The sequence below is a fragment of the Podarcis bocagei genome (genome assembly GCF_964188305.1).
Source record: "Podarcis bocagei genome assembly, chromosome: 1".
In the NCBI taxonomy this organism is placed as follows: Eukaryota; Metazoa; Chordata; class Lepidosauria; order Squamata; family Lacertidae; genus Podarcis; species Podarcis bocagei.
Window position 1 is genome coordinate 109,110,186 of NC_138125.1, and position 13,981 is coordinate 109,124,166.

The 13,981-nt window shown below is 42.8% G+C and overlaps 1 protein-coding gene across 4 annotated transcripts in view; it reads right to left on the reverse strand.

Annotated features, from left to right (window-relative positions):
• The window catches only part of ACVR1C (activin A receptor type 1C), a 44,891-nt gene that overhangs the window by 20,592 nt on the left and 10,318 nt on the right, over positions 1 to 13,981 (reverse strand). The window contains exon 2 of one of the 4 annotated variants that reach the window (XM_081187649.1): positions 10,296 to 10,529. The exons of 1 other annotated variant lie outside the window; for it this stretch is intronic. In XM_081187649.1, coding sequence (XP_081043775.1) covers positions 10,296 to 10,529 — 234 coding nt within the window. Of the gene's footprint in view, positions 1 to 76; positions 96 to 5,097; positions 5,123 to 10,295; positions 10,530 to 13,981 lie in introns of those variants that run through there. 2 more of the 4 variants (XM_081187651.1, XM_081187652.1) reach the window with 2 other exon arrangements.

The window sequence follows — 13,981 nt, forward strand, 5'->3', positions numbered from 1 at the left end:
TAATAGCCTTTGCTGCTTCCTTATAGCCCAGGATGTTTACTTGGAAGGAAGGGCCACTTATTTTAATCGGACTTACTTCTGAGTAAACTTGCTTAGGATTTCAGACACCAGTCCCCTGAGAATTTGATCAAGAGATAATGCCTCTGTCTGGAGGTGGGTGGGGCGGAAGAAATCCTGGGAAACAGAACGTTCTGTCTATTACACAGAAAATTTATTTTTAACACTACATCGTGATACTCAATGACAGGTCATCAGAGGCAACAAAAGTCTGATGAGGATAAACTCTTGAACTACGCTGGAAATACAATAAAAAAGTTAACAGCTCAATAAAGCCAAACTGTGGAATGATCAAAGTCTGGCCAAAACTAAAGGAAAAATTGCACCATCACCATGTTTACAGCTTATGAATTAGGATACATAAAATCTCCTGGTGACTAACTGAGGCCACTAATGGACAACGGTAAACAAAACAGGTCTTCCAGCTCCTATTTAAATACCTACCCAGTTATTTAGGGTTCAAAAACAGAAGCTGTTTATAAATTAACATGCAACCAGATGAGTGATCCAATATCTGCCTGATGGATTTGAAGTACTGAATGAATCACTGACCATGTTCTGCTAATGAAGACCACTTTTAAGCAATGGAATAGGAAATTTGGTTGCTATGCAGTTGAAAACAGCCCTTTGAAGGGCAAGGTAAATTAAAAGCAACCAATATATGACATAAAGCAATAGTAATCCAATTTCAATTACTAGCAGGAAAACATATTAGTACACAATAGTGCTTTTAACATGCGCATGTTAAAGCAGACCCCTGGCTTGAAGCACTAACTACAAAAGTTTAAGTGAATTTACAAGGTAAGCCTATGCCTGTTTACACAGAAATATCTCAGTGAGACTTGCTCCCTAACAAGTATGTTTAGGGTTGCAGGCGTAGAAGGATATTCTGAAGTTTTACTACAAACCCATTTCTTCACCAAAGCCTGAGATAGCACTTCATTCAGTAGAGGCACTTGGAGGCCCTACTGGAGGATTTTAAGGTTTGGGTAGGTATATCTGGGAGAAGATCTTTCAGGTTACCTGGTCCAAGCCCGATAAGGTTTTTTAACGGATAAAAATACTACTTGGCCAACTACAGCTCAGCTGACAAAAACACAGGTGTAATTAAACTGCCCAGTACCAGTTTTGTTCTTTGGGAAGTAATGCAGTTTCCTGACCCTTTTTAAAGGCAGCCCCATGTACAACGCACTGTATTAGTCTAAACAGGAAGTGAGGAAAGCATGGGTAATTGTGGCCAAGCTATTCTCGCCCAGGTAAGGTTGCAGCTGGCATATTGGACAAAGATGACAAAAGATCCTCATTCATTTACTTACCTGCCTTCATCTTAAGGTCCCAGGGCAATTTACAACAACAGAAGACCATATACAGTTATAAAAACAGATAAAGCCATTACAATGATAAAATAAGCAACCCCATTCCATATGGAATAATAGAGTAGAAATCCAGTAAAAGAGGTGGGGCCCATGAAACAGAAAACCGTAATGGTCAAAGTCCAGGATAAAGAGGTCCACTTTTAGCATATGGCAATTGCTACGCAGTGAAGATGTTAGCCACGCGCCTGTGGAGAGGGAGCCTGACAGTTTAAGGGCTGCCACACAATGCCCTCTCCTGAGTCACCAGTCTGATGAGCGAGCAATAAAGCATCATCCACATACTGCCAATGCCTCGGACAAATCTCTGGTTGAGCTATCCCAGTTGCTTCATGTAGATGTTAAAACAGCATGGGAGAAATAACAGAACCCAGCAGAATTCAAGGGTCGAGCAGTAGTCTCCCAGTGCCATCTTTTGGAAACAGTCATCCAGACAGGAATGGAACTGCTGCCAAGCAATGCCTTCCACACCTAACCTATTCAGAAGGATTTCATGGCTGATGGTGTCAAAAGCCATTGAGAAGTCGAGGAGAATCAACAAGGCAGCACTTCCTTACACCAAGTCAGACAGTTGTCCCATCTAGCTCCTTATTGAAGCTCACTAAATGTGGCTCCCCAGGTTTCAGACAGGGGCCATTGTCAGCATTACCTGGAGATGTCAGGGATTGAACCAGGGACCTTCTGCATGCAAGGCAAATGCTCTACCACTGAGCTATCTATGGACCTTCCCTAACAGGTTCCCTGCCCCTGGTTCAAACAGCATCATTCTGTAGGGTATCGCTTGCAACATCATACAGGAGAGGAGGGAAGATGAAGGGGCTACTGGGAGTAATGGGGAGATTTTCCACTAATGCGCATTTAAAAGGGGTTGGGCTTTTAAAGAGACACACAGAGCTTCTAACATCAAGCTATGCATGCTTACTTGGAATGTTTACTAAGTCATAAAGAGCAAAGGAAGCTCCCTTGTACCGAATCAGTCTGCTTTGCTGAGCTAAATTGACCAATGGTCCTTCCAGGTGGCTCAACCCAAGGCAACCATGGACAGAAGCTGAATGCTCCCAGCTTCATGCATGTGGTACCCTGATACTCAGTAAGCAAGTTTGGAGCAAATATTTGGTGATGCTACCAGTCTGGGTAATTAAATATTACTTTTATGAAATACTGGCCTGGTTCAGCATACAAAGCAGGTTCCAAGGCTCTCATCAATGAACAACACACTTGCCTGTTTTTCATGTTCCTCAAAACAGAACTTTGAGAGGGGTTGCCTGTGCTTGAGCAAAGGCCACAGCATATCTGAAGTTTATCAGAAGAGGACTCTTTGCTTAGCTTCAGTAACACGTACACACAATCCCTGCCGCTGCAAAACAGTTGACCAGGCAAACTACATGGTTATGGAGCAATTTGGGAGTTGCTCCTGAGCAAACATTCATAAACTAGTTTCACAGGTATCCAAAGGATTTTGAATCCCAGCATTTTCCTCACCAGACAACGGCTGCATTCAGAAAGAAAGACAAATAACGCTTTGGCATTACATCTGAACACGAGTTAGGTTACAAAACATGGTTTGTGAGGAGGTGGGTAAACCAGGGTGTGAGCTATAAACCTTGGGTTGGACTCATGTTTTCTGAACTGAACTAACGGAACCTTGTCAATCTGGATACGGATGAACAGGCTTGTCAGTGACAGGCCTCTCTGTTAACCCTAATCAGAAATGGGGTGTGTGTGTGTACGTGGGCTTTAAGGCAAATATTTTAAATAACAAATAAACAAATGGGACCCAGTTTTAATTGAATGTGACCACTTCCCAAGGCATTATCTTCACTGTAACATACTGAATTAACAGTTATTCTTTCTGCCTAATTAACCTTGGGAATGACAGCTGCATCCAGAAGTGGATGTAAGAATTTTAATATACAGTGGTACCTCGGGTTACATGCGCTTCAGGTTACATACGCTTCAGGTTACAGACTCCGCTAACGCAGAAATATTACCTCAGGTTAAGAACATTGCTTCAGGATGAGAACAGAAATCATGCAGCGGCAGCGGGAGGCCCCATTAGCTAAAGTGGTGCTTCAGGTTAAGAACAGTTTCAGGTTAAGAACAGACCTCCAGAACGAATTAAGTTCTTAACCCGAGGTACCACTGTAATTCTCCAAACCACTGCTAAAAAAAAATATAAAAAATCATGAATTACTGTTGCCAGGATCCAGCGTTAATTTCTGGCTTCCCCATAATTATGTATTTGAGCTGATGAACTTATTTTGTACCACACTAGATGCTTAAGTCTCAGCCCCATCCAAATTCAAAGATTCACAACCTGTGCTAACTTCCCAGCCATCTGTGTGGCTATTGCATGCGACCAACTATGGTGTCGGGTGTCTTGAGCTACAGAGGACGGAATTCTCTGCCAGAATCTCTGAGATGCTGGAATTCATAACAGCAATTCAAGGGCATGGTGAACTGTGCTATAGGAACTGGCCTCTGCCCAATCTTCTAGCCTCTTGCATTATTTCAACTGCTCCAAAAAGACAGCAGATCTAGCTCTCTAGGTCTCCGCAGCTTCGCTCTCTGCTAAGATAGCGAGCAACAAATCAGGCTGCCCATTCTTTACTAAGATCAGACCAATGTAAAGCAGATTAGTGCTATAAACCAGAGAGGAGGCAAACAGTTTGCTACACATGTGATTATTCTAATCTGATTGGTGGAATCCCGTTTACTTGTATCGGGAAGATGTTCTATTAGCACAAACATGGCATAAAGAAAGTGCAGCTTCTTATACAAAACTGCAGACCGCAAAATAAATGTATATATAAAAAGAGTCCCCAGATGTTGTTGGACTACAACTCCCATCATCCCTGAGCTCTAGCCTTGCTAGCTAGGGGTGATGGGAATTGTAGTCCAACCACATCTGGGCACCCAGAGGTTGAGAAAGACTGCCTTATACTATGTCAGACCCCTGTCCCATCCAGTCCAATATTATTTGGATGGCTGCAGCTTTCAAAGGAGTAAGTCTTTCTTCTTAGCCTGCTCCCTTTTTTGTTTTAGCTGGAGAGGCCAGGGATTGATTATTGGGCTCTAACCAGTCAAAGCACGCACACACTGCCGCTGTGCAATATCGCCTCCATGCTTTAAGAAGCATCAAAAGGAAAGGTTAGCATCATCAGCATCTCTAGTCTCCCACACTGACCAGGTAAATCCTCCACAATGAAAAGAAAGATTAAAGCAGATCCTTTATGGAACAGCACAGCACGCAAATGGCTTTGGTGAAAACTGCATGCTTGCAAGCAAATAGCGCCAGTCACACAAAACTATTATCAAGTTTTATTTCTAAAGGCAAGGAAAAACACACACTTCACAGTTTTCTATCAGCTTTAAACATAGCATAGCTTAAAAACCCAACACCACCCCATCACACAAAAAGGCTCTCAAATGGAATCACCTCCTCTCAACTGTGAATGTTGGTTTCATTGGAAACATTTCCTCTCCCTACTGATGTTATGAATTCAGCCTCTCGAAAAATATCTTACAGCTGCTGTGCAGCATTGCTTTATATTAATGCTATTTTCTAGAGCCTGGTGGCATAGGAACATTAACCATCCTGTGGGTCTTTCCTCAGAAGCAAACCCCATTGAGCTTAATGGGTCTTACTGTTAAGATAATCCTATACCTGATTCCATTGAGTTCAGCAGGGCTGACTTCTGTGTAGATTGCGAGAGAAGAGAGAGAGAAGGATCCCTTTCTGGATCTCAATACCTTCTTAGCATAGCTTGTAGATAACGTACTAAAGCCACAGAGAGCTATTTATTCTGCAACATATATAGAAGTAAAAGAAGCAGACCACACTTTGTGCTAACAGTTTGCCTTGACAGACCACTATAAGAGACGGGAGAACTGTAATGAACAACACTGAAAGGTGTTGAGCCGCCACACATTATTTAGGCATATAAATACATCTATTTTGATGTAATCTGTTCCAATACATCTATTTTTAGTGCAGTTTTCAATCTCACTTCTTCACATTTTTTCATACCTTTTGGGGCTGCTGGGGTGCTTTATTTTATTTTTATCAGAATTTTAAAAATTTTGTTATTATCATCCTAGCAGAAGTGTGCAAGCAGCAGAACACCAGAGGTAATGGGGCAGCTCATCGGCCAGGAGTTCCCAATTGGTCTTGCCAATTCAGCAATTTATCCCAAAATGGTTTATTCTTAATAGGAAGCTGGAGTCACATGCCCCCGCTCTTAAAACACATTTAGTTCTCCTGGATCCAATTGTACTTACTTCCAGAATTGCATATCAGTTCAGGTTGGGATATGCCACCATCACCTGCTGGAGGACCTGCATGCGTATGGGAGCTGTAGTCCAGGATGAAGCGAACTGTATTGCAGCAACATCTCAAGGGCACCACATTGACTATCCCTGACTTAGGGCTGAGCGGCATCTATATGCTCTGTAATATACAAGTGTTACTACCTATCTCTCTAAAAAGGCTCTAAAAAGCCTTGGCTTCTGAAACCACTTATTTCACAGATCAACATAACACAGGGGTCACACAAATGTCAGAGACTGGCAGCATAAGAAGCTAATAATTAAGGCTGCCCCCCAACCCCCGGTTGATGAACATGAAATATTCATGTGGCGATATTCAGTGCTATTTTTCTAGAAAAAGAGGAGCCAGAACTCTCCATGAAGGCCTCCCTTGTTCTCTTATAATGGCAATGGTGCCCACCTGAGAGGTGCCGGAACGGAGTTCCGGCTAAACAAAAGACCTGGCGAGAGTCAGCACTGGTCATTGGTTGCATCCATTGAATTCACACCCAGAGTGTGACTTAATCGTACTTCACTCACAGTGGAGAATAACCATTACCACACACCTTGGGGCTTGGACACTGAACCATGGCTGATGGATCACCCTTCATTTTTGGTCAGTTAAATTAAATAAAATATGGTGTGATCATAGCCGATCCAAGTTCAGAAGCTGAACTTGGAACCCATTTAAGCTAAACCCATGTTTAAGGACAGATGTCCTATATTCCGTGGTAACTAATATCACAACAGAAGTACTCTGTAATACATGCACACAAACACACCCATACTCTATGTCCCATATACCGTATTTTTCGCTCTATAGGATGCACTTTCTCCCCTCCAAAAATTAAGGGGCAATGTGTGTGCATCCTATGGAGCGAATGAGGCTCCGTGGCTTCAGCGATAGCAACATGAAGCCTCTGAAGCGCAGCAGAAGTGCTCCCTTCGCACTCCGGAGGCTTCGCATTGCTTTCGCTGAAGCCTGGAGAGTGAGAGGGGTCGGTGCACACCGATCCCTCTCACTCTCCAGGCCTCAGGGATAGCTGCCTGAAGCCTTTGGAGCGCAGTGCAAGTTCCCGCTGTGCTCCGCAGGCTTCGGGTTCCTTTTGCTGAAGCCGGGAGAGCAAGACTCTCCTGGCTTCAGCAGAGAGGGAGAGCTGCGCAGCGCCCCTTCAGCCAAGCGGGAGGAGAAATGGAAGGGGCTCCGTTTCTCCTGCCGCTTCGCTGAAGGGGCGCTGAGCAGAGAGGGGGAGAATTTTTTTTTCTTGTTCTCCCCCTCTAAAACAAGGTGCGTCCTATGGTCTGGTGCGTCCTATAGAGCGAAAAATATGGTATCTGAATTGTTCACCAGTTTCATGTTGCTAGTCTCCCTCTGCTGGTTGGAATGTGAAACGTCAGGCTGAATGACAGCCTAACCAACTCCGCCTTTTTTTTTCTGAGTCAGTCATGGCCCAGAGGGTTGCCCCACACTCCAGCGTCTCAGTCATAATCTCATGGCCACAATGAAGTCCAGCCACCCAAAGGCAGGGCAGCCCTCCGATTTCTATGCATCTTAATTCACCCTACCATGAGGCAACACAAGATTCTACACAGAATTCCAGGCAGACCACAAACCACCTTGTTACTACCGAAAGGAAAAAGGAAACCCTCTCCTGTGACAAAGCAACAGTTAAAGCTGAAGCAAGAAATCAACAATAATTAAACATTAACAGCAAAATAAACACAGTATGAAAATGAAACACCCAGAGATGTTCTATCAAATGTGCCTCTGCACAATCGCACTTCAAAGCTGCCCTCAGCAACGGTTCTTTGGAAGCGAATCGTGTTTTGGAGCAAGGAGCACTTCTTCATATAAAATCCCTCTGTGCTCAAGGCAGGAGGCAGAGAGCAATCGTAACCCCCACCCCAATTTGCAAAGGGGGTAGGATTCGGCAGAGATCACAGAACTGTAGAGTTGGAAGGAACCACGAGGCACATCTAGTCCAACGCCCCACAATGCAGGAATCTTTTGCCAAAGTGGGGCTCAATCCTGAGATTAAGTGTCTCATGCTGTACTGACGGAGCTATCCTAGCCAGCACACAACTCCAAAGGTCCCCAACCTCTGCATTTATATGTGTGTGTGTGTGTGTGTGTGTGTGTATTCCTTGTGTTTACTGAGATTTTATATTAACTGTACGCTGCTTAGATGTTTTAGATGAGTCAGTAGTATATGATTACTTTTATAGATAGATAGATAATTAAATAAATAAAACCCCGACTGTTGCATTAGCAGTGGCAGAACCATAGTGCTTTATTTCTATGACTATGAATCAGGCTTTCCAAAGTTGGAGGCAGCTTCCTCCAGATGTTGCTAGATTAGGACTCCCATCATCCCTGACCATTGGGCCATATTGACTTGGGCTGACGGGAGGTAGAAATCAACCACACCTGTAAGGCGCCACACCTTGGGGAAGGTTGATGTAAATGCTAGTACAGTTACGTACTTAATTCGTTCCAGAGGTCCGTTCTTAACCTGAAACTGTTCTTAACCTGAAGCACCACTTTAGCTAATGGGGCCTCCCGCTGCTGCCGCGCCGCCGGAGCACGATTTCTGTTCTCATCCTGAAGCAAAGTTCTTAACCCGAGGTACTATTTCTGGGTTAGCAGAGTCTGTAACCTGAAGCGTATGTAACCCGAGGTACCACTGTATTTAAACTTTTTAAAGGTGTACGGTAAGTAACCTGTGAGGGCATTCTGCAGTTTCCCGATCGGTCTTGTGATAATGAGGGGAATGAGTTGAAGCCTGGTGGAAGCAACTCCTTCGTCAGCCTGCCAGGGCAGCTGAAGAGTCTGTAACTCTGACAAAACCACAGCCATATGTCTTTTCTCCTGATGCCAGTTCATTGCTGAAGGACAAATTCTTGCATTGTAGGATTCTACCTAAACTGGCACATACCTCGTGTACATCTCAACTGAGGGCTTCTTTACTCCCTTCTTTATTTGGCCTTCTCGCAAGTGTCCCACTTTAAATAAGATAGTCCTCTTATTTGAAGGAGTGATCACAGAATCATTGCAGAGCTGGAAGGGACCAAAAGAGCCATCTAGCCCAACTCCCTGCAATGCCATTCATAAGAACCAAAAGTTGGGTCAAGGCAAGGTCAAGAAAAGAGGAAGCTAAGCAACACCAGATATAGGGTTGCAGTTTGAAGGCAGGGCGGGAATGTGAGCCTGATGTACACATAGAACAAAAACCAGAAATACAGCAAACAGAAGGGAAAATCTGCAGCGTTTAGAATGATGCTACAGTGGTACCTCGGGTTACATACGCTTCAGGTTACAGACTCTGCTAACCCAGAAATATTACCTCAGGTGAAGAACTTTGCTTCAGGATGAGAACAGAAATCGTGCTCCGGCGGCGTGACAGCAGCAGGAGGCCCCATTAGCTAAAGTGATGCTTCAGGTTAAGAACAGTTTCAGGTTAAGTACGGACCTCCGGAACGAATTAAGTACTTAACCTGAGGTACCACTGTACTTCACATGAAATTCAAAATAGCCTCCAAGGACTATTTTAAAAAACTGCTTTTTAAAAAAATTCTGTTTGTCCCCTCACCACCATAGCTATTTTCCTTTAATACTTCATTTACAATCTTGTTGCCTAAGAGAGAGAGAGCGTCTCTCTCTCTCTCTCTCTCTCTCTCTCTCTCTCTCACACACACACACACACACACACACACACGAATGACTGAAAAAGGTCAAAGTCAAGTTTTAAGTTAAATAATCTTTATAGCTACAGCACTTTATTATAATCATTTATAGAAATGGCTGCTGTGCTACATTAATTCTCTAAAGTGCTACTAAAGTTCACGGATTTGCCTAGAGGGATGTGACTGGGCGGGGGGCACAAAAAACTCACAAGCTCCGTAGAAGTGGGGCTAAAGAGCTAGAATTACTGCAATACAACTAATCCAGAAAGTGGCAGCTAGACTAGTGACTGGGAGGAGCTGACAGGACCATATAACACTGGTCCTAACAGATCTGCACTGGCTCCCAATATGTTTCCGAGCACAATTCAAAGTGTTGGTGCTGACCTTTAAAGCCCTAAACGGCCTCAGCCCAGTATACCTGAAGAAGCATCTCCACCCACATTGTTCAGTCCACACGCCAAGGGTTCTGGAAGAGGGAATATCACCAGGTGCTACTTTCAGGCTGAAATTCCCTGTTTTGCACAACTATTAAAGGTGTGGGAGCCCTGCTGCCTATGACATCTGCCACCCTTTTATCAAGGCAAGAACAAAAATCCAAAATCTTGCCTTGAACAATTGACAGGAATTTCCAGGAAAGAAAAAAAGAAAAGAGTTGTACCTCTAATCATTCATTTGGCAGGTTTCAAATTTGTACTAACAGATTTTGCGAAATAGTGTTTTAACAAACAAAAAACCCCACAATTTGGTTTTACTCTAACTGGTCAACCCTATGCACACTGACTAGGAAGCAAGTTTCATTGGGTTCAATGGGAAGCACTCCCAGCTAAGCATAGGATAGTAGCAGATTTCTTTACTCTAACAAGCATAGCTTACCTGTGGGCAGGTGAATGGTGATGTTGTTGCAGAAATCTGTATAGCAGCATTCTGTCTTGGTTATGTTCTTAGAACTGTGGCAGAAGATTTGTGCTTTCAGTTGTGGTAGGGAGACACACGCCTTTATTACTTCTTGTCTACCATTTTTTGTTAGCATGACAGAAGCCCAGCATGCGCCCTCAGTTTCACAGGTGAAGTTTGTTTTTTCACACAACTGGCACACGCACGTTAGACCTGAAAAGATAATTAATCATTGGGTGAACACCACCAAGTAAAACCAAGTTTGTGCTGGTTGAGTTGCACACGGAGAGGAGATAAAAGTTTAGTATTCTAACCAGAAGCATTTTTGTTAGAGATTGTAGGACAAGACCTGCCAAGAAAAACAAATAACTTGTTTATGTATGCTACAACAGCAGCAAGAGTCTTGATAGCACAAGGATGGAAGAATGAGGAAATCCCAAGGAAAGAACAGAGGCAATAAAAATTGATGAGCTATGCAGAACTGGCCAAATTGACATACAAACTGCAGGACAAGGACAACTGTGGCTTTAAGGAAGAATGGGAGCTTTTCACAAATTATCTAAAAAGACAACAAAATGAACTGGACTCCTTGGCAGGTTTTGAATAAACATACACAAATTTATTGGTTTATAACATGATAGATAGATAATTAAGGATATATACAATTTTATAACATGCAGAGAATAATACGTGCAGAGAAATCAGAGAGAGGAGGTGAGGGAAGTCCTAGGTGGGTGGGTGGGAGGGGGGAGGGAGGGATGGAAGGGGGGAAGGGGGGAAACGATGTCTGTGATTATACGGTTTGACAATTTGTTATGTTGAAATTGCTCAATAAAAATATTTTTTTTAAAGTTTAGTATTCTTTAAAAAAAATGAAAAGTTCACGATCTTGATGAAAATCAGTTTTTGAGCTTTACTCAAAATTCTAAATGGTGTGTCTTTATTCAAACACTGGCTTACTTCCATTTTAAGACTCTTAAATGTGAACCCCATGCTACTTGCTCTGTGGTCCCAGTATGTGGCATGCATTGAAACACTTTGGGCTGGTTGAATTTAAAACAAATATAGAAGGTTGCATTCAGACAGCACTTTATTCCATTTTTCTGATGTTTCCTTACCTGATCATTTCCATGTTTTGTGTGACATAAAAGCCATTTCTTAAACACTAGCAGAAATGAGTAGAAGTTTAGTGCTCATTTCCCTGTTATTTGCTTACAGAAATAAATATGTATTTGCAACTTGGTTGCACCAGAAAATTACAGGGCTTTTGCACTGTAATGTCTTGTGATGGGGCTGAGAGTGGTATTCTGGCACGTAGTTCTTTCTCGCCATTTAGTGTGACATGGGAGTGTAACGATCAAAAAGCCACAGTCCTGTAATGCAACAGGTAATGTTGTCTAAAAGCAACATTAGAACCTGTGATGGAAGCACTAGCATTGTAATCAGGAAAACTATTACAACCATCTCCACTTCACAATGCACTCCAAGTTTACTGATTGCCTTACCATGGTTGTGCAGTCCGTTGCAGACTAAAGGATCATCACTCCCACCCCTTCCTTTCTGGGGCACAAACTCTCCCAGATAGGCCTAACATAGTTAATCACTGAATCAGCAGTAATGTTCCCCATAGTTCGGGGAAAGTACCCACTTAATCACAGACTTTAAAACCAGCCTAGTTTTTGAGCCTGTGGTTTTTTCCATGCATGAACTGTGTGCACTGCGTTGTTTGCTGAGCCCTGACTTTTGAATTTAGACTCCACAGAAGTATTAGTAACTAAGCAGATTTATTGACAAACTCTACACAGCTCCCCAGAAGGGTTCTTAACACAGCCCCATTGCAGCAGGATTTTTCCAAGCCAGTTGGGAGAGGGATATCTGTGTTGCCCTTAAGGGAACAGTGTAAAGCCAGTTCACTATATTCCAGGGATGGGCAACTCCTGGCTTTCCAGATGTTGCTGGCCTCTCGCCATCACTTGATCATTGGTCATGTGGGCTGAAGCTGACGGGAGTTGGAGTCCAACAACAACTGAAAGGGCAGAGGCTGCATCAGAGTACAATGCACGGATGTTATTAAGCAGCTGCCGGACTATCATACATGGCTGGTGAGTTGCATTCCTCATGGTGGGTCACAGATTGTACAGTCCTAGTCTTCAAAGCAGTTCAGATGATGTCCCTTTAAAAAAGGAAAGGAAAACCTATACCTGCATCATCCCAATACTATATTATTTTGCTTTCAGGCATCACTAAATTGACCCTACAAAGAGATGCTCTGTGCCAGCTTTACATCATGGGAAAGATATGCCTGGCTCATAAACTGAGGGTAACAGTACATTCCAGTGTAAGCAGGCAATCCTGTTTTTATTATTTATTATTATTATTATTATTATTATTATTATTATTATTATTATTCTGTGATTCCTCACAAATAATTTCCCTCAACCTCTCTAATTTACTGAATGGTCCCTACCCAGACAAACATAACATCAGTGACAATAAACCTCATGATGCAAAACGTTTTTCAGCATCTGTACCAAATACTTTATTCTTAGAATTAGAGTATTTTTGCATTATGCATCAAGCCAATACTTGAGTTATAATGCAGAACATGCCTTTTAAATCTAGTTAAATACAAACACAAATACAAACACACTTGCTTGATGACTGCAGTTACACCTGCTGAGAATTGAATCTGTTTTCCATCAGTACAGTTCTAATAGTCCTTTGGGGAAAGGATGTGTGTGTGTGCAGCTTGTTTAACTGGGTCCTTTCAAGTTAAATTGAGGTATATTTTCAAAAATTGCATTTTGCTCTGTGTGCGCTCTATATTTAAACCAAATCCTGTCTTCCTAAAAGCATATAATTTTCCATAGCCTTTTAAAGTTATTCAGTGTATTTTAGTGACTATTTGCCACCAAATATTTGCCTGAATGAAACTACCATTCATGAATTTGTTAGCTGTAATGAACAAATAAAATTACTCAGACCTTTTTGTTGTCAAGGTGAAGACAGAAAAGGGAAATGCTTATTTTGTATGGAACACAAATGGGGGTTTATAACAAGCTGTTGTTATGTGGAGTGCTTAAGGATTCCTGCTAGCCAGCCATGCCCTTTCACAGGTACTGCACTGTCCCTTCTCTCACCTCAACTCTCGAATTATGCAACCACCCACTGACCATGCTCAGTCATTAATGGCAAGTTCCTCTCTTCAGCGCCCCCTCCCCCAAAAAGATGTTTCATACTTCAGCAAACTTTACTGTCCTTCTCTTCCACCCGCCCTTCAACCATACATGCTGTAGAAGTGGGAACCCAGACAATCTAGCAAATGCATGTAGGGCAGGGCAGGTCCTGCTATCACGTTCCTGTTCTTCCCTATGCACATTCACTAAAACATTCCTGCCCCCATCCCATTTTGGAACATCCATTTAAAAAACATTCTGTGGACAAGACTTACTGGGAACAATTGCTGAGATCGCTAGGCTGTTTTGGCTTCTTAGAATAAAGAGTATTTTTATTATTATTGCTGACCTGCACCTGATTCCGGCTCCTGGCAGGTGAGCACACCTTCCTGTCACCTGTGCGACATGGTTGACAAGACACACAAGCAATTTGAAAACCAAATTTGGTTGTCAGTCTTGTCCTTTATCCCATTCTCCCATCGGGCTAAC